Source organism: Leucopleurus acutus (genome assembly GCF_964270905.1).
Source record: "Leucopleurus acutus genome assembly, chromosome: 7".
NCBI lineage: Eukaryota > Metazoa > Chordata > Mammalia > Artiodactyla > Delphinidae > Leucopleurus > Leucopleurus acutus.
In genome coordinates, this window is record NC_139150.1 from 9,122,394 (window position 1) to 9,143,846 (window position 21,453).

The following is a 21,453-nucleotide window of genomic DNA, read 5'->3' on the forward strand; positions in this document are numbered from 1 at the left end:
AGCTGGAGGTTCACACACTAGTGGCCTGTGTGGTGTTTAAAATAGTTATAAACATTGTAAGTTGAAGAGACTTTGCATAAAATGCCAGCATTTTCCAGATTTTATAAAACAAATAGGGGGCTATGGCGATTTTGGACCTTCATTCTTGCACCCCAACCCTTAGCCTCACACAGGTGAATGAAGGCTGCTTCCTTTAGAGAGAGGCGTGCTTTCCAGTTTGCCGCAGTCCCCACCATTCCCTACGAACTGCCCAACCAGAGTGTCAACTGCCATTTTATCCCTGTGAGTGCATTTTGTGTGGGCACATGGGGACAAAGTAAGCAAGAAAGTGAAATATTTCTGCACCCATGACTCTTAAAAGTAGAAAGATGAAAGACAGAGAAGGCCACGCATTTTAAGGAAAATGGGGGAAAGCACATTCTGTGGTGGCACTAGGACTGCTGCGTGATTAATAACAAGCTGACTTCTCCTGGCCCCTCCCAGGCTGCAAGGCTGGGGGCCCAGCAGGTACCTGCGGGTCCAGCCATTGGTGTCGGCATGGGGCTCTGGGCAGGGCTGGGGGCTGACGGACGCCTTTGTGGCTGAATAAACGCCGGTTCTGTTGGCAAAGAGCCATGGGGGCTCACCCCTCAGTGAGTCAGCGTGTCAGAATTCAGCTGAATGTCACCTAAAAATGGATATTTGTATTTTCCCCCTCCTAGGTTATTTGTGGAAAATATTTAAAACAATGCCGCTTTCTGGCACTGATTTCTGAGTGGAAAAGGAGAAGCCGTGGATGACTCTGGGAACGTGCCCTACCCATTCTTTATCTTTATGGTAATTTTTTTTACCTACATGCCGGGCAACCTTCTAAGAGTTCAACTGGCGGGGGGGGGGGGGGTATTACTTTCAAACTTGGGGGATGAGAGTTCCCAAAAGGACAGAAAATGACAGAAAAATCCTTTTATGATAGACGTCAAAAGACAGAATATTCATCTTGACCTCAGTTCTGCATGACCCAGGTATACAACTCATGACAGTATCCAGGGCAGGTAATTCTGTCCACCAAACATCGCTCCCTCATTTATATGATGAACGCCCTGGGCCGCTGCAGGAAGCGACCCGGTGACCTGGGTGGCGGCTGCTTGCTTGGCGACACCACTGCCGACAGAACCAAAGAGGGTGGGGGGGGGAGGGGGAACGCAGACTCTCAGAATTAGGAACTCTATTAATATAATCTACCGTATTAATATTCCTGCAGAGAAAAAATATGATCATCTCAATGGATGATTAGAAGACATTTATCAAAAGCTACCATCTAGGGCTTCCCTGGTGGCGCAGTCGTTGAGAATCTGCCTGCCAATGCAGGGGACACGGGTTCGAGCCCTGGTCTGGGACGATCCCACATGCCGTGGAGCAACTAGGCCCGTGAGCCACAACTACTGAGCCTGGGCGTCTGGAGCTTGTGCTCCGCAACAAGAGAGGCCATGACAGTGAGAGGCCCGCGCACCGCGATGAAGAGTGGCCCCCGCTCGCCGCAACTAGAGAAAGCCCTCACACAGAAACGAAGACCCAACACAGCCAAAAATAAATAAATAAAGAAAGAAAAGGTATTATGAAAATAATTTAAAAAAAAAAGCTACCATCTAATCCTGATAAAAACATCTAGGAAAATAGAAATAGATGGCTAATTCTTTAACATGATAATAAAAAAAGATATGTCTATATGCAGCAAGCCAAAATGCAGCATTATGGGTTAGTATAGAACTAGAAACTTCCGTCCAGACAAGGCGGCCCAGTGACCTCACCGAGCTGGCCGCGGTGCCAGGTGAGGCACAGGAAGAGGGACAGGAGGAAGCAGTGTTGGTATTTGCAGACGACATAAACTCTGGCCTGCGAAACTGAAGAAAAGCAACTGAAAAACCGTCAGAAACAATAGAAGTCAGTGGGGAGAGCCAGCCCACAAAATGATGCAAAAGTCAACAGCTCTTTGATACATAAATGACAGAAAATATAATGGAAGAAAAGATCCTGTTCATGAGAGCCACGAAAACATCAAACACCTAGGAATAACCTACAAAGAAGGGTGCAGGCTCTCCACAAAGAACGCCCTTCCACTCTGCTGAGCAACAGAAACAAAGACCCGGGCGCAGGCTTTTCACCAATCGTTCCTCTATTAATCTATATGCTCAGTGCAGTCACAATAAACATCTAGAATGGAGAGTTTCTCCCCCTGAAAAGATTCTCAAGTTCAGCTGGAAGAATAATCATGTGAATATAATTAGAAAAATTGAGGTGGGGCAGACAGGAGAACTAACCTCATATTAAAGTTGATTATAAAGCTATCAGATTCAAAGCAGTGTGGCAATCATAAAAAGAACAGAGATGAACAGAGTCAAGAAAAATGTCTATTGGTCCACTTACAGATGGAACTGTCCGATAAGAGTAATACTGAAAACTCACTGAAGAAAGTAAACACTGTTGTGAAAACTGGCTAACACTTTAGGATAAAATAAAGCTGGATCTAGATCTTACCTTCTAATAAACTTCAGATGGATTCAGTAGTTGAAAAGTATTTAATATTTTATATATATTAAATACTTGTGTTTTATATATATTAAAACACAAAGGGTATGAAAAAATATGGGCGAATATTTTTATAATCTTCTAAGTAGGACATGAAATCAAAAATAAAACCTTAAAACAAAGACAAAATTGCCCATAAAAAAATTAAAAACCATTGTATAGCAGAACACATCTTTAACAAGGTGAAAAGCCACTGGTTGAACGTGTGTGTGTGTTTGAACACAGGACAGAAAGGAGGTTGTTGCAAAGAACATAAAGAACTCAAAAATGAACGAAAGAAGCTAAATAAGCCAATAGAAAAAACTGGGCAAAGGGCACAAACAGAAGAGATTCACAAAAGAAATACAAACGGCCAATAAACATATGAAAAGATGTTCACCTTTAAATACCAGTGATGCTTAGCTATAGTGAGGACGTGGGAAACAGGTACCCGCTCACACACCACAGGATGGGGGAGGGGAAGTTTAAATGGGCACACTCTTTTTGGAAGGCAAAATGGTAATACCATGCCTTCTTCTAAGAAACACCCAGGGAGCAAAGACACATGTACAAGGAAATATATTGCACCGGTGTAATAGCAAATAATTGGAAACAACTCAAAAGTACATCAATAGTGGATTGCTTAAATAAATTATGACAGTCATAAAAGGGAACCATATGTAGTCATTAAAAAGAATGAGGTAGGTTTGTGTGAAATGATACGGAAGGTTGTGCAAGATACACCGGTCTGTGCGAAAGCAAGATACAGAATATTATGTCCAGTGTTGAACTCCTGTGATCTTTGTTTGACACGTGTGTGTGTGTATGTGTGTCTCTCCCAGGAGTGGACCACGGGGGACTCTCACCTTTGAAATGTTTCTGTAATGTGTGCATTTTAATAAACACGCACAACCTTTGCACTCGGAAAGAAAACACTAAATATTAAAAAATCGATTCTGATCAGCAGGGTAGCTGCTTAAGATGACAAACTGCCCATGATGTCTGCCACAATTTGTGGGGAGAGAACTGATCTCGTCTGTGGCATCAAATAGTGGTTCCCAAGCTGTGGTCAGACTCCTGAAGAGTCCAAGAAGTGGAGGTCCCCAGGCTACTTCCCACATTTCAAAAGAAGCCTAACACTTATGTGTTTGGAATGGCTATCCATTAAACTAATTCATTAGGTTCCTTTGTTTTTGGCTGAAATTATCTCAACTCAGGGTGACAGCTCTGTAAAAATTTGGTGGCAGCTCTATGTCTTTGAACAATATAAAAAAGGGGAGCGGAACAATATATAAGAAGGGTTAACTTCTATTTAATTAACTTTTATTTAATAAATGAAGTAGGCAAATTTCTTTCCCAAAACATATCAGCTTCCTGACTGAAAAAGAAAGAAGAAAAGATTCTGGGTGTTGAAAAATACTAAGTCTCACAGATAGAACACACCTTATTTCCTGTTGCAGTTTAAGACCTGACCACTAGATGGTGCAAAGAGATCACACATTTTGCAACATCTCCCTCTACAAAATTCTTAACATTAATAAGCACAATGAAAGCTTTCCAAAAGTAGAAAGAATGAACAATTGTGCTGGGATATGAACATTTTGCTTTTATAAAATTGGACTCTGCCATTTCATTACTGATACAAAAATCTTCTGCCTCACTTTCTTCCTGCATATGCAGATCCCAAATCCAGTCTAATCTCATATATTGCAAGGGCTTGCAGAAGTCCATGCAAAGTGGATGTACAGAAGTTGGATTCAAAAATTCTTTTTACCTCGCGATGCCAAATGTGTTTCCATTAATTTCAATGCCGTGAGGTAAATGCTAGTGGAATCTGCCCCAAGCTAAATAAGCAATAAGCCCTATTTTTCAATACACAAACACATAAAGATGTCAGCTCAAACTGTTTACTAATTAACACTTAAAAAGACACAAATTAGATATGCGTGGCTAAGAGCAATTATAATCAAGACGAATTTCTCCAGTCATTTGGGAACTGAAAAAAATGCCTAATTGCTGGAACCAATGTTTTAAAAACTGAAATCACGCCAGTTAGCAAATATGTTCATTTAAAGAACATTCCACGTGACTACACTCTTGAGGATTGACTACAAACATAAGAACAAGGAAAATATTTAGGTATAAAATTAAAATTTTAAGCTCCTTTAGATTTATAATTTCTTCATTAAATATGTCTGCAAACAGCAGCCCATAAAAACCTGTAGCAATTAAGTGGTTAAATGAACTGCCTCCCTTGTCAGTTTTAAAGGAGTGATTAATATCAGATCCTCCCTTTACTAATTAGACTCTCCCTTGTCTTTCAGCCTTAAAGCCTAGTGAAAATGGAGGCTGTTTGCTCCACCAGGAAGTGTGGTGGGCTAATGGCGCTCCCTTGCCACGGTTTTGAGTGCGGTGCCCACCGAAGGGAGGGTGAGCACTGTGGTTTTCCATGGAGGGTTGGCAGCAGGTGGGGAAAGGGCTTTGTGTGCGGGTCTGGAAGGCACTCTGGATGCCCTTTCAATCACAGGAATTGCCGGCTCCTATTTTTAGAGGCTTGCAGTGCTATGCACAAGGCATGGAATCTACAGTCCAGGCCACCTCTCCTGGCCACCACTCGTGAGACAAGGGACAGGGCAGTCTGTGAGGGAGGCGAGGCTGGGGATGGACGGGCCACAGGGGACGGTGGGGTAGTGGGCGGGGAGGGAGGATACACAGGCTGCAGGAAAGGTAACCGAGACACAGGAATTATTTTAGAAGCTGCTGCCCGAACTGAGGAGCTGGGGAGCTCTCACCCTGGCTGCGATGGGGCGTCCATCAGATGGAGAAATAGGGTGACTGCTTACAAGGGAAATAAAGAGCGGCTGAGACAGAGAATATTTATATGCCCATCTTCTCACTCCCAGAGAAGATGCTTCATCACGGGGTCGGCTGCGAAATTACACTTTTCCCGACTCTTGAACAGAGAGAACCTTTTGTTTGGGCAACAGGGAGGACAATAAGGGCTTCACTGGGACACAGCCCTCCGGGGTCACGGCCACCCTCCTGCAGAGCCAGACGGCTGCTCCCCGGGGCAAGGGGGCCAGGTCAGGGCCAGAAAGCACTCCCCCCCCCACCGCCGCCCTTGCTGCCGACAGCTGCCACTGGCTGCTCCCTGGTCGCCTCCCAGGGCGGAGGGGAGGTAAGCAAACACACACTCTCCTGCCTCGGGGTAATGTACACTGGCAAAGCCCCTACTCTGAGCCTCGGAAGGTCACACACGGCAGGAGATGTGGCTGCTAAAGGGCGGGGTCGGGCCGCAAGGAGGCTGGGCTCAGCGCTGGGGACCAGGAGAGGGACAGCTTCACAGCGGGAATTGGTTTACAACCTTGGCTTTTCCGCTTCAACAGCCCATGCCACCTGAGCATGTCTGAAGAATTTTTTCCCCCATATCTGCCGGATGGCATGGGCACTGATTTTTATCATGACCTTCCTTGGGGGCCTTTCATGGAACGTAACCAGGTGCTGCGTACACCACGACTGCCGGGGCCTCCCGTCAGTGCCACAGCAGCAGCCTTGGGACCAGCACTCCGGCCAGGGTGGGATCCCTGGGCCTGCACGCCAACCTGAGGAGGGGGAGGCCAGGGGACTTGCCCCAGGGTCCAGCCTAGGTGGCAGATTTGGCATGCTACCCTGGGGGGCTCGACTCGAAAACTGTGTCCCTCCGCTATGCTGTGTTGCCTCCATTGTCTACACCGTCCACAAACGTCCCTGCAGACACCCGGTATCTACACACCCACGCGGCAGGCGGCTCCGGCCCACACGGCCAGCGAGCCTCGTCCCACCTTCCTGCTGGAGAGCCGAGTGGCACGCTCTTGCTTAAGATCGTCAGATTCTCGTGTTGGCGGGCTGGAGGCGCACCGTCACCCACTGCGGGGAGGCGACACCTCATCTCTTTGCATCTGTTACTCAGTTCACGGCGGGTCCGCGCTGTGGTGATGAGGGCCGCTGGGGACAGCACTCCTGGGCTGGCTGTCGGCGATCCCTCGGGTCCCTAATCGCCAAGCTCAAGGCTGTTGGGGTGATGGGGCTTGTTCAGGGGGTGACCTGTCCCCGAGGCTAAATGGTGGTGACAGGGCGCACGCTGGCTAACATGCAGAAGCATCCCCCAGGCAGGGCAGGGTGAGTAACGTTCAAGTTGGCAGGAGAGCGGGCCCGCGCCAGTCCTGGACGGGAGGCAGCACGATGCCTTTGGGGCGAGCACTCCCACTTCCTTTATAGCTGCGGTCACCCAAGCCCAGGTTTCTGCTGTGAGCTGGGGTGACACCACGTCTCCCAGGGGGCACGGACGGATAAGGGAGGGGAGCGCCTGCCCCAGACAAAGCAGCCCCCACTGATGCTGGGCTCTCCCCGCTGCTGGGGAATCCCAGGCGAGATCCAAGGGGGTGTCTGGGATGGGCAACGGGACAGCGCAGGTCACGGTCAGCCCTGAAGTCTCCCGCCTTCTTGGGGGAGGGCGCTTGGCTTGACAGTGTAAATGTGGGGAAAGCAAACCCCCAGTGGAGCACCCCTGCCCCAAGACCCCTCCCCAAGCACATCCCCCCGCCCCCACCAGGGCAGCCAGACTGGGAATGGAAAGGGGCAAAATCATCCTGACTAGGGGGACCCCCAGCTACTCAGGGCCAACCCACAGGGCCCGAGTGTGAGGCCAGGGGGCTGTGGGCAAAGCTTCTCCTCGGCCTCCAACCCTCGGAGCTACTCTGAGTTCAGCGGCTAAAAGGGGAAAGTTCCAGTTTATTTACAGAGAAAATCCTCTGACCTTGTTGCAGGAGGAGGAGCCCGTTCACCAAAGTGTGTAGATGTCAATACACTAATCACCATTAAATGCACGTGGATGGCTGGTGGAAATAACTTTTAAATCCTCAGAGTAAATAAACGTCTCCACGGCACCCTCGACTTCGGTGGTATCTGTGATGGTTTTATGCCCTATTTAGCGTTTCTAACCTCTCCCCGTTTCCCTGTATTTTCTTTAACTCTAATTTCTTTCAACAGAGAACACAGACGTGTGTTTTTAACTCATTACTGAAAACAAGGAAGCAAGCCAAGCTTGGTCAACGGGGCTGTCTCTCCTCCGCCACCAGCAAGAGGGCAGCTCGCCGGGCTGCAACAAGACAGACTTACACCGACTCTCCCCGCTTCCTGTGGACCGGGGGAACAGTAGTAACAATGACCATGACCATGACGGCAGCCGCTGATAACTAACCGAGCAGTAGCCACAGCAGGTGCTGTTCTAAGCCACTTCCGTGACTGTCCTGGTCAAACCCATAAATGCTACAGGGCATTTTTATTACTATCCTGATCTGACAGAAAAGGAAACTGAGGCTCAGAAAGGTTAAGTGGAGGAACTGAGGATTCCGCCCCACCAGGCTCTGTTCAGAGCACCTGACATCAAGACGATGCATTCACACCAAACACATTTTTGGCCCTTTAGTGGGGAAGAGAATTAAGAGAACTTACGATGGTTTCCACCACATGTACTGGCTCTACACTGGGCTCTCTCCTGTTTCACCCCGTCCTGGTAACCTGAAGGCCCAGCCGGGCTCAGAACCCAGGTCGACGGGCCTCCCAGGTACCACTGTCCCCATCAGCCCCAACAGTAGGACAGGGAGCAACAGACTTAACGTCATAACGGAGCGGATGTGGAGTATGACACGCTAGGTCTCAATCTTGTCTTGGGTATTATTATCATTTCACCTCTCAGTCTCGATTTCTGCCCCATGAAATGGGGAGGAACGATGCCACCTGGTCAACTCGGGGTGAGAATCGATGATGATGGAGGTAAAGCCCAGGCCCAGAGCGGAGCACGCAGCAGGTGCTTCAGTGAACGGGGCTCTGGCTACAGCCCAGGAGGATGGGCGGGGAGAGAAGGGGCGACATTCACAGCTGCCAGTCTCTGGCACTCACCACCTACCCCACCTACCCAGGGTGATGAGCAACTGCTGTCCGCAGTGCTTCACACATCTATCCATTTAGTGTTCGTGAGACAGGTTCTACTGTTATCCTGGCTTTAAGCAGAGAGGGGGCGTGACCGCCCGACCCCCACGCGCGCCCCTTAAGGTCACAGGCCACGCATGGCCCTGCTTCACCGCCTGCAGCCAGAGCAGGTCCCGGCAAAGGCATCCCACATAGGCTCGCTGGTGCCACCCTGTGCGGGACCCCAAGCAAAGGCAGTCTGTAAGCGGACGGCCGCCTCAATTTTGAGCAAGGTTGACCTGGGGCTCCATGCACATGTATATTTCTGGTGTGGAAGCCAGACATTCTTTTTCCTAAGTTTACCCCCACCCCCCAAAATCTATAGATGACAATCACGTTGGTTTTTATGATTTACTGAAAATCAAAGACAAAAGGGGACTTTTTTGTCTTGTTTTTGCTATGACAGGTTTAGAAATTTGTTGTACTACATTGATTCAATTTTCCTGGATTTCAGCCATCTTTCAATAATGCAACCTGCTTCTGCAAGCTGGGTACACAACAGAAAACCCAGAGGAACTGAGAATATTGAAATGGTTCTACCATTTCCATCTTTGAGACAAATGTGCCTCTCAGAGGAGAGCTGGCTGCAAGCATGTGACCGCTTAACAACCGTCTACATGTGAAAGACGACACACACGCTAACGCTGTCTTATGGAAGTGGGGAGACCACCGGCAGATCTGACCTCTAGCTTGATTCCATTATCTCAACTCTCTTTCTTCGGAGTTGTCACATGTGCTCCAATCCTGGGTTTCTTTCTTTTTTATTAGGAAAACATCCAAACTCTTTCGAAACAGGCGGCCAAGTGGGGTCTGGCTATTAAGCAGAACGGAATGTACCGTCATCCTTCCTCTAAATCACGAAGAGCCTCTGACATTTCCCCAAACTCCTACTGGTGGCAAATAATAAAACAGAAGGAGGAAAAGCCAACTCTGCACACACACCCCAACCTCTACCTTCGTTACGCCATGACATTCTAAAAAAAATGAAGCAGAATTGATTGTTCCGTGCATCATGTAAAACCTTCTGTCTTATTACTTTAAGTAATATACACATTAAAAGTGAGTTTCTTTTTCTCAGAAATAAACTTGAATGAAATGAAAGTATTTTTCTCAGAGGGTCACCCCACACCTAGGTCCCTCCTGTTCCTGGAACACAAACCCTAATGGGGATGGGAGACCCTGGGTCGAGTGAGTGATGACCCAGGCCCCCCACCTGTCCCACGCTGGGAAGCTTGCTTACCTCTTTTTCAATTTCTGCCAGAGATTTGATGGTGATTCCCAAGAGATCAAAGGGCTGCATCTGAAAATACAGATCAAGTCATCCTTTTAAACGGCTGGAAAAATGGTTCTTCACATTTGCTCTTATTCACAATTGTGACACTTCAAACCCCCTTGTGATCTGGCGTTTTCTCCACTCCTTTTCCATGGAAACCATCGATGTGTCTATAGTGACGAGTGAGGGTAAATGGACCAGTAGCAGGAGCAGACTCAGAAAACCTGGCCGTCACCGGGGTCCCTTCTGGTGGGGACCCCGGCCTAGGCACCTGTCTACAGCAGCCGGGGGGCGGGTCACGGCTCTCCTGAAAGACCATGACTGTCACCAATAATTTCTGCCTCTTGTCTCTCCCTGCCCGCAGGAAAAGCCGGTGTGCTCTTTCTGCAGCCGCGGGGATGGAGGCGCCCATGGCTTCCCCACGCTGCCCTGACATCCGCGTCTGTGTGCTGGAACGGGTCTAAGGAACTCCACGAGGCAGGCAGCCAATCTTCTGCCTGGGACTCCTTGGCATCAGAGAAGGAGCTGGAGGGAATTCCAGGTCTTTGAAAATGCAAGGTAAATGAAGTAACTGCCCATCAACTGTCGTTTAAGAAGTCAGTGGTGGTGGAAAATGGTAACACTGCATTTTAATGGGTATTTCTGTAACTTCATAGAGATGGGGACCTTTCTTTAAAAACGCTGGCTTTTCTAGACAGCATGCAAAATCAAATGCACATGGCAACAAGAGTCAGCTGGAGGCCCAGAGAAGCCTGGGTTGAAATAATGCACGGTGAGGGGTGGAGGGAACCTGGTCTCTGAGGTCCCTGGTCCGAGTCCCCTCAGGGATCATCAGTGGTCTGTATTCCCGAGGGGTACCAGCCCAGCCTTCTGCAGCCCAGGCCAGCAGCTGGCAGCCGGGGATGAACAGGTAAAACCTGAGACTCTCTGACAAAACCCCGGGGCCTTCACGGTTCTGAACTGCAGCCCAGAGGCGGGGGATTTCCTGGGAGGGGTGGTAGAAAGAGGCCGGCTCTGAGCCCAAGGACCTGGATTCTAACTGGGCTCAGTGCCCCTTCGTGATGCAGCAGCGGCAGGTTAATCACTCGAGCATTTCCTCTCCGGTTACAAAGCGTTGCGGGAGGGCCCTGCCGGCTGGGCTGCTGAGATTAAACACAGAAGCGCAGGGAAGCGCTTGCACTGGGCTTGGCCCGAATCCGCCTGCCTGAGCACTTGCTGAGTCGGCAGAGCCCGATCTTGGGACAGGGCCACCGAATTAGGCGCTCAGCTCCTGGGGCTGCTCTGCCAGTAGCCACAAAACAGTTTGGCTTTCTCCTGCTGCCAGCCCGAGTGGTGCGAGAGCGGGGCTGCCTGCCTGAGCGGCCCGGGATCCAGCAGAGGTCCAGCTGTTGTATCATTAGGCTCTACCTGCCCCACTAAACTTTCCTGATTGGAGCCGGTGTGCAGGACAGAACAGCCTCTCCAAGGGAGTGGGCGGGAGAGGCGCCAGCATCTCCATGGCAACGCGGCCAAGTGGAGTCAGCTGAAGTTACTCATGCTCCGTAGGTCAAGTCACCAGCGTTTTTCAAGATTAAGCTGCTTACCAGAAGGGTTCAGAGAAGGCCTATTATATTTCATGAAAATGGAAACTCCACTGCGGGTCAAATCGCGAGCTGGGTGGTTTTAAGCTGGGTCCAAGAAAAACACTGAAGGATTCTTTAGCTGGTGCCCAAACTAGGGCCTTCATGTTTATTAGCTACTCAAAGCAAACTTCTGCAGAAAGGATTTTAAAAAGCCCAGAAAGCAGTCTACTGAGCCAGCATGGACCAGGCCTGCACAGCTGAGGGAGGGCCACTGCCACACTGGGGGGAAGGCACCACCGGAGAGAGGGCACAGGGGTGCCAAGCGGGGCCCGCAAAGCTGTGCGTGCTGGGTGCCTCTCACGATCTGGATTCTGGCCCTCAGACCCAGCTAGCTCACTCAATCCCTCTGTCACTAAAGATGGCTCAAGGGCCCAGCCTGGCCTCAGTTGCCTCACGTGTATCATGGGGTCCGTGCTAGCCTGCAGTGGGCGGGAGACCCACAGCTGCGGGGCACCCTGCACTAGCAGGCCCAGCCCTGCCACTCGATGCCTGCGATTTAGAGCAGAGAACGTGGTCATCTCGGAATGCGGCAATGACAATGGGGAAGTGAGGCAGCTTTCTTTCTGCTAGACATTGACTTTGTTAAATAAAAAATAACAGAAATTAGTAAGGTGAGCTTGGAAAGCAAGAACATTTACAGCCGGTGAAGTTCAGTACAATTTACCATCACCATCTGAATCAAAAAGCCTTCGCTGCGGCTGCGTCTGGGTGTGTCTGCTAGTCTGTCTCCCTCCCTCCCCACCCTCATCCCTTCTTTCACTTCTCAAGCACCCACTACAGGCAGCATTAGCTGAAGGGGCCCAGGGAGGAACACGACCCACTTCCGGCTCTCAGGCAGCCCTGCTGTAGGCTGCAGGGCTGAGCTTCCAGGGGCGGGGAGAACACGAGGACAGCAGTGATTCGGGCAGGGGCAGGGGAAGGGGAGTGGGGCAGAAGGGGAGGGCGATCGTGCTTAAAACTTACACTTTCTGGAACACAAGAAAACTTCTCTGAAATCATAAATGGCACACCATCCATTGCTGCAAAAGAAGAAAAAAAGAGAGGAAATGACATTGCAGACACCACTAATGTTCAGCACCTTGAGATACTGACACAGACAGTACAGGCCGGTCAGGGCTGGAGCCGGCCGACACGTGCACAGGTGAGTGGGGCCGAGGGCAATGGGTGCCCAGGTACCATTCCTGCTCCTGGGAAGGACACACACCTGGTGAGCGAGGCAGACGCACCTCCGAAGTGCAGACGAGCTGTGAGAGCAGGGAAGGGTCCAGAGCCCACCCGGGGTCCAGCCTGTAAGCGGTGGGAGCCACCGAAGGGCTGGTGGCAGGACAGAGGTGCACGAGGGCTGAGGGGACAAGGCCGGGCTCGGCGAGGAGGTGGGCAGTAAGCGTGTTCTTGAGATGTCCTTCCAGCTGAGCCTGATCACAGCCAGGCCGTCAGGCTCCCGGGAAAGGTCCAGGTTGGAGGAAGGAGTGGTTCTGGAGTCAGACGGCTGGGTTTGGACCCTGGCCACGGCTTTGGGTGTTGGGGGTCCGCCTGCCGATGCAGGGGACACGGGTTCGTGCCCCGGTCCGGGAAGATCCCACATGCCGCGGAGCGGCTGGGCCCGTGAGCCATGGCCGCTGAGCCTGCGCGTCTGGAGCCTGTGCTCCGCGACGGGAGGGGCCACAGCAGTGGGAGACCCGCGTACCGCAAAAAAAAAACCAAAAAAAACGGCGCAGCCTGCGGAGGAGTAGGTGTGAGCGGGCTGTGTGTGAGGCTCCGCCCCCGGCGCCCAGGTGCTCGGCAGGCGGGGCTGCGCGGCCACCATCGCCGGCTCCTGGTCCGCTTTCCTGGGCTGAATCGCGGCTCCCCCGTCTCCTCAGTGTTAACAGGACACAGAAGGGGCGGGAATGGGTCCTCAGCAAAGGAAAACGGGGCGGGGGTGTGTGTTCAGCGGTTCAGTTCCTTTCCCACAGCCCCACGCCCACCGAGTCCCCAGGTCATCGCTGTCAAATCACGACCAGGAGCTGCCTCCCCGAGCGCGCCCTCTCCCGGGAGGGGCGGAATAATGACGTCAGTGTGGAAACCTCGGCACACGGAGGAGCAGGTCGCACTGGACGGAGTGTGATACCGGTACCCCGCCGCGTGAAGTCCAGGCAGCCGCGGGCCGTGGGGCGGGCGGAGGCTTCTCCTGGGGCCCGGCTTCGCCCTCAGGTCTGAGCAGAGGCCAAACCCGGCCTCCCTGGTCCCAGCCACTGGCGTGGAGTGGAGCGTCACTCCGAGGGCAGTGGCTTTCTGGTAAATTGTGGTCACAGGAAGAAACGGAGTGATGAGTTCCCTGGGAGGCGATCATCTCTGCCTCCCCCGACATCTAAGATGGGGCCCTCTCTGGTACACAAGTGGTGGACAATTTTTTTTCAGTCCTAAGAAATAAGAGTCACAGAAGCAGAAAGAAGAAAAGGAAATAAGAGAAAGAAAAGAAATCTGGGACAAAGCCTCTCTGATCAGTAAGATAAGCCACATGTCTCATTTTAAGCTACATTCACAATTTCTGGGAAGATAAACATGGAACCTTCTCTGGTAAGTTTGAGGAAAAAGCAATAGCATAGCTGGCCGCAGCTGCTACACTGGAAACCTCCTCCTTTCCTGGGAAGCCTGCTTGGCCACGGGGCTCCGACAGAGACGTCTGTGGTCAGAGACCTCGCATCACGGAGGCCCTGCGACCTGCCGTCACTGCCTGGAAGAGGCCCAGCTAAGCACTGGGGACAGTGTGACAGCTCCCCAGAAAGGCAGGGGAAAGCCCACAGTGACCTTAACACAGTATAGCACACACGCAAATACACTAATGAAATCTGAGCACCTTTGCTCACTTACAGCTGGGAAAACCCATCCCTGAACAGATGATCCCTGAAAGGCCACGCCGCCTTCTAGAAAGAACAGGACCAGGCCCACCCAGGACCCAAGGAGAGGCCAAGCTCCCTTCCCAGAAGTTGCCACCGTGCACTCAACGTGGCTGGGAGTCAAGGCTCACCCCATGCGGCACTCTGACCCCAGCCCCCTTTCAAAAGCCACAGAGGCAGGAGAGCGTGCAGCACTGACAGCATTTCGGACCACTCACAGATTGGGGGTCAGAGCCCACACAGGCGCCAAGCAGTGACTCCAGTCTTTGGCCCTTCCATGAGGTATACATGAAATTTCTGAGAGCAAACCTGCTTCTTCCACACCAGGGCCTTTCACGGTTTTGACAACATTACCAGTCCCTCCCCAAGTGTCTAGCTGGCCCTTCTACCAGCTCCTTCCCATCAGACCGACGGGCCAGGAGGTGGGCTTGTGTGCAAACAGCCCCATCAGACCCATCATGGTCTTTCCGAAGCCACTCTTTCCTTGGCCATCCCCCTCACCGTTAAGGCACCGCCCCCATCCTGGCCACCCCAAGTCAGGCGCTAGAAGCCACAGCCTACTTTACCTCTTCTTCAGATTCTCAAAGCCCCCTGTTGTCACCTGCCCTGGCCCTGTCACTCTCTGCTCTCTGCACACGTGTCTGCACACACGCACCGCTTTCCCAGCTTCTCTCTGCCCAGGAGACAGACGGCAGGGCCCAGGGCAGAGCTCCCTTCCTGCGCTCGGGAAGCAATCAGACCCAACGCTGGAGAGCGGTTTCCAGCGAGCGCATCTTTGCCCACGTCGCTACGCGGAGAACCCCGCTCGTTCATTCACTAGGCTTTCTGCCTTTGGTGTTTAAAGACCTCCTTAGTGTCTGGGGGTTTCTGGTAAGATATGGTGAAGATCTCCGTTCTCCCTGGTGACAGCTGTTTCCATCCAAACGTCAACACATGTTCAGACAACTGGTGTTCTGACAAGGTGGGAAGTAAGTGACCTGCAAAGGCCCGACTACCCCGGGAAATGAGAGACCTGGGGAGCACTGGGCGAAACTGAGGAAGGCTAGTGACCCCTGCCCAGCATGAGGCTGGCAGTCAAGCCTGCATACAAAGGGAAGAGACAGGAGGATTTCCAAGGCGGGGTGCTTACGGCCCCTCCGCACAGGATGCCCCTCCCCTTCACGCTACGCCCACCCACCGCCATCCCTCTGGGATCCGCTCAGAGGGGCCCCCTGGGTGCCTAGCCAGGGCCGCATCACCTCTCCCGGCTGAGGGTCCTGGCCATCCACGTGTGAGTCACCTCTGCATTCCTGTCCCAGCACAGGGGGTTCCCGGGGTGCTCAGCACCCCCCATAATGGGGCTCCAGCCTGGGGACATTTGGAGAGAACAAAGGGAAGATGCCTTCCCGAGCCTGTCTGCGAAGCAAGAGGCAGCCGTGAGGGTGGCCCTCCGGACTGTGGGGCTGATGCCCTCCTGACAGGGTTTAGCAGCAGAGGAGACGGTGCGGAGATCCACTCGGACCTAATCCGACCTCAAGGGGAGCTGGGAAGGGAGAGAGATGTGAACTTGGGGATAAGTTACCACTTTATCTTAGAGCTCAGGACAGAAAGACGGGCACAGCCGGATGCTCCTCTTATTCTAGACAGCAGGCTTTAACAATCTCGGAAGAAAAGAGAGTCCATAGGCTCCCAGGGGCTGAAGCTCCTGAAGGGGAGCTGGCTCAAGAGGAACAGTCGCCACGGTGACACGCCCCGAGCCCCCGGGAAGGGGAGCCAGAGTCCCCAGGAGCCAGTGAGAGTCTGCGAAACAGATGATATGCCAACCGAGTTCCACTTATTTAAAAAATCTAATATGGCCAAGATTATGGTAGGCTGAGAAGAACATGGATTTCAGCAAAGCACTTGACAAGTTTCCCATGTTACCCATATGGACAAGATGGATAAATACAGCTGGACAATGTTAAGGGCAGGAGAATCCATAACTGGCTGGACTAGACGTTCAAGAAGCTGATTAATAAATGGATGTTGACCTCAAGTGACCTCTCTGGAGGGTGCCCAGGGCACTATCAATTACTCTAATGAAGACACGCGTAGTGGGCTTATCCACTATGTGGCTGGTGAGGACAGTCTACAAACCGGATAACAGAAGACCAATAAAGATCTCAAAAAGCCGGAGTCACGGGCTCAATTTAACAGATGGAATTTACTAAAGGTCAGTGCTAAGTCCTGTACTTTAAGTCCAAAACACCAACTGCATTAGATGGAATGAAAGAGATGTTCATGCTGGAATAACAGCAGAAGACATGAAAAAAGACTGGTCTGTAGTTGAACAAGTCAACAGCGTGACTTGACTGTTTAGAAAGGGGAAGGGATGGCACTGTAAGGGACAGTGCAGCAGTCCTGGTGCCAGGGTGAGGGAGCTGCCACCTTGGTCTGCTCTGGGCTCAAGGGAGGGGTTCAGTGCTGGGATCGCACTCTCAGAGGGTCGTCCTGGGCAGCCTGCCAGATGGTGAGGGACCTGAAGCCAGCCCACAGGAGGGAAGGGGAGGAAGCCATCAGACCTGCTGCTCCAGGAAGGCCTGATCCCGTCCACTTTTGTTCATCGTTGCACCCCACCTGGCACCCGAGAGCCCAGCGCCGTGCCCGGCACACGGGAAGTGCAGCAAGATGGAGTTTGGTCCAGATACGAGAGGCCTTGAAGGTGAATGTGGTCAAATGTCTGCACGTGTTCTCAGAGCTGTCACAGGAAGAGGGGCTAGAGAGACGGGGCACGATTCAGAGGGGGGGACCCTGACCTCCTCGGGGAAAGGCAGAAGGCAGGACCAGCAGAACCGGCGGACAAAGGTCCAGGTGGCCGGCCGCTGGGAGGGATTTTATGTGTTGGTAGAAAGCTGATCTGTGGGACTGCTAAATCCCCTTCTAATCCCACGACATCCATTTGTCTTCTCCTTATCTGGGCAGCCTTTCCATATCTTAAGGTATCTAGAGGTTTGCCAAACATCATTCTTAAAATCAATGGCACACATTTTTCATGCCTTCCAAAAAAGTTCACAGATCATCTCCATCCGGGCTCCTTGTGGGGAGCCACGTTTACTTCCTTCCTTCCTTGTTTCCCGAGCTGAGGCCAGCGTTTCGTCCTCACCGTGATCCTCCTTCTAGCCTTCAGCCTGCTGCAGAGTCCTACTCGGACTGACGTGCAGTGGAGGGGCTGGAGGGAGAGCCATGACGAGGGGGCAGCTCTCATGGAGCCACTGTTCAGGGGGTACATGTGCGCCCCCCAACCGGCGGCCCTCCCAGTCAGCCTGGGGTTCTACAGGGTTCTCACACGGACACGGCCTGACCGATCCACGGTCACAACCCAGAAGCAGGACACAGGAGTCTGTCCTTTCCTCACTGGCGCCAAAGGCGGCATTCCCGGGACCCAGAGCAGTCCGCTCTCCAGGCTCCTCGGCTCCCTTAAACCTTGGCTGGTACAGAACTTCTCCCCTAGCCCAGTTCTAGGCTAGAAAGAGAGAAAAGGAAAGGAAACCACATTTACTGACCACATACTAGAGAGCGAATGGGCATCAAATAACGTAACCCTCAAAATGATCACGCGCAAGTTACATTTAAGGAAACCGAGGCTGCAGGAGTTACGTAGCTTGGTGGGTCCAGGATTCAAGTCCAGAGCTGTGGGTGTGGCGCTGCCATGGGTGTGGCAGGGAGGAGGGGTCTGAACTCCAGGGGGCAGCACGTGTGGCAAGAGGCAGTCTCACCTCTCTGAGCCGTGGCCGCCCTGCCTGCAAAGCAGGGACAACACAGCCAGCTGTCCTAGGAGGTACTGTGAGGGCTGGAAGGGGCCCACAACCAACGTGGGCTTCTGCTACAGTCCACAGCCCCGTGCCAGGCAGGCTCCCTTTCGGGACCAGGACGGTGCTTTCTTCACCGTCTTCCTTTCTCTTCCTTTTTCTATTTTATTTTTTGGTGGCAGTTTTAACAAAACGCTGATCCTCTGCACCGAGCGAGCGGCGCGGAGCAGATGAAAGCGAGGATGTGCCGTGGGCTCCGTGGCGCAATTAGCATTCTCCTAAACAAACGAGCTTCAGCAGAGCTGTAATTAAGCAGGCCTGTAATTAAGTATATGCCCTTTATCATAACGATCATGCTGGAAAATGGCATGATGTATGGAGCTCTGTTATTAATGCTGTAATCCCAAACCGAAGTGCGAGTACATAGAAATCAGCGTGTCAGGCCTGTCACCGGAGTGTTTGTAAAATACATTAAAGAGAAAAGCCGGGAAACAATGAGCTCATTCAACTGTTCTTTTCACAATCAGGCTCTACAAGTCAAGAGGATTGTGAATGCTTACAGAATCTGCAACGTTTCAACAAATAAAGCTCTAATCTGCTACTGTATTAATACCACCCCCTATTCTAAAGAAGGAAAGCAGGGGGGGTGATTTTTTTTTTTTTTTTTCCCCAACTGACCGGGATACCTGCCTTTGCTTTCCTAGGGGAAGAAGTCCAATTTGCGTGCCGTATCTGTTTGGACATAAAATTGGATTTCAGCTTTTGCACAGACGGCTCTGCCATGAATCTCTAGGAACTCTGCCCGGCAAGGGGATAGGTCACCGCTCCTGCGTACGGGAGCTACTGTGTAACGGTACTTGCCAAGGTAATCCCTCAGAGCCTTCCCTTGATTCTCCCCTCCAAATGCACGCCCATGGACTTCTGAGGGCTCAGCACAAACCCACCGCTGACCAGCTCCCAAAGGCGCCGGGCCAGGAGCAGCCCATCACCTCGGTCAGGCCTGCCGATTCCTTCCTCAACGAGGAAATGCTCCGATCGACACATGCGTTAATTTCAACGCACTTGATAAAGAGATTCGTAAAGTCCTGCGGTAAAAAATGTAAACTTTTTAAAAAGACTCCATTACTAGCGTCTCAATTGTTGTCTGCTTACAGTTGCCAAGTGGTGTTAAGTGAGCTTGGTCACGGTTCCTCAGAAGTTCTCGCAGAGATGAGGGTGAACAACGTGGCCTGCTGGCAGGCAGTCATTTTCAGAATAAAATTGAATGCAGTTGGAATGGTAGGAGACCTTTAATTCTGTGGGCCTGCTTGGGGCTCAGAGCTGTACATAATCAGTAACCTGGCCCTTGCTTCTCCCCTTTCCTGCGGCCTTTCAAAGGTTCTTTACAATTTGTGATGGGAAAAATGCCAGCAACTCTAGATCTCAAGGCCATTTCTCAAAACTCATTTGTAAACCAAAAACACCAAGCCGGTTCGGCTTTCCTGGTGATTTCACTTTGGGGATATTCCTTGGAAGACATCTGTAGACGCCCCAGAGCCGTCTGCTAGGTGACATTCCAACTGAGTTTACACAAGGCCAACAACTTCCTTCTAGGTCCCCAAAGTAATTTGTTTTGCCACGTGATTCATAAGCCGAAAGAAGTGATTCATCAGCCACGGCGAGAGCCTCCCGAGTCCCACGCAGGAGGTAGCTCCGAGGGAGGCAAGAGGGGCCTCACGGCGTGAGCTCCCCGGGGCCTGGGCAAGTCACTCAGCCTCCGCGTCTGCCCGTCCTCGGTGAAGGCGGACAGCCGCTCCGCAGCATGACCGACGTGAGGAAACCAGAAGGGGCCAGGGGCACACCAAGCAGCCCACTGCTTCTTCCGAGGAGCGAATTCAGGTCAGGCCCTCCGCCCCATCTCTGACTTAGGACAAGCGTTCAATCTCTCTGTGCCTGATTCTTTGACTGAAGAAGGAAGGAAATCATACCTGGATTGCTGTGAAGTTTAAATGAGATAAAAGCGTAAGGCTCAGCAGGTCATGGAATCAACCTAAATGCCCATCGATGGACGATTGGATAAAGAAGATGTGGTGCCCATATACAAAGGAATATTGCTCAGCCATAAAAAGGGACGAAACTGGGACACTGTTGAGACGTGGATGGATCTAGAGACTGTTATACAGAGTGAAGTAAGTCAGAAAGAGAAAAACAAATATCATGTATTAATGCATATATGTGGAATCTAGAAAAATGGTACAGATGAACTGGTTTGCAAGGCAGAAATAGAGACACAGATGTAGAGAACAAACGTATGGACACCAAGGGGGGAAAGTGGGAGTGGGATGAACTGGGAGATTGGGATTGACATATATACACTAATATGCATAAAACAGATAAGTAGTAAGAACCTGCTGTATAAAAAATAAATAAAATTTTTTAAAAAAGCATAAGGCTCAGGTACAAACTAACTGCTCAGTAACTGTCATCAACACGGCACTAGAGGAAAAGCCCTTCCAAGGTAGACCTTTTTCTTCTCCCTGCTTTTACATAAAAACACAAGCGCATCCACATTAAATTATGTAACCCGCGGCTGTAACTCCTGATCCAAAGGCTTTTGGAGGTGCGGAAGCGAAGCCTACCCAGGAGGGCTTCCCTTGGTGTCCGGACCATGGCTCTCCTGGCATCTGCCTTCCCTTGAGCTGTCACAGGTCAAGCTCAACGGCAGGAGCAGGGCCCAAGCTGGGCCCAGGTGCTAAATGTCCCCTGGAAAAGAGCCCCAAAGCAAAGAGAAGAAAACTGCCCCTGGGCATCAGGAGGCTAGTTCACCAGGTTAGTCAGAAACACCGTAATCTTCAAATAAAGGTGCCTTCGCACCATAAACGAATATTCTCTGAGCTTCTATTTCGCATGGGTAATTAGGAAGCCCTCCCCCGCATTTCTCTGGCCACCCCCCCACCCCAGGCCTCCAAAACGCGGAGCACCTGACAGTAACTGTCACTTTAGCCCTGCAGCCTGCTTCACCCTTCCACGTCCCCACATCCTGGGAGGAAGCTGAGGGCCCTCCAGCCCTCCTACACCCCTCCTTCTGGAGTAACCACCCAGGGGGCCCCATGGGCTTTGCAGCAGGACACCTCGTGGGTCTCTGCTGGGAGGCGGGAGCCCACAGAGGCTGGGCCACGTGCCCCACAGGGACTCTAGATATATGAAGGAGAACATCCTCACTCTGCTACAGAAATGCATTTTAAAACTTTATGAGTACTTAATGGCTTGGGGCAGAGACCAACTGCATTTTGCTCAAAGTAAAGATAAAATCCAATTAAGTGAGACTTTTCCTTGCTGGCTGTTGAGCGGCTCCTGGGTAAGTCACCGTCACTGTGTGT

The 21,453-nt window shown here is 51.6% G+C and overlaps 1 protein-coding gene across 1 annotated transcript in view; it reads right to left on the minus strand.

Moving 5' to 3' along the window:
- Positions 1 to 21,453, minus strand: part of MVB12B (multivesicular body subunit 12B) — a gene marked incomplete at its 5' end in the record, with an annotated part of 158,382 nt that overhangs the window by 13,466 nt on the left and 123,463 nt on the right. The window contains 2 exons of the mRNA XM_082841944.1: positions 9,794 to 9,853; positions 12,412 to 12,467. Of these exons, the coding sequence (XP_082698070.1) occupies positions 9,794 to 9,853; positions 12,412 to 12,467 (116 nt within the window). The remainder of the gene's footprint in view (positions 1 to 9,793; positions 9,854 to 12,411; positions 12,468 to 21,453) is intronic.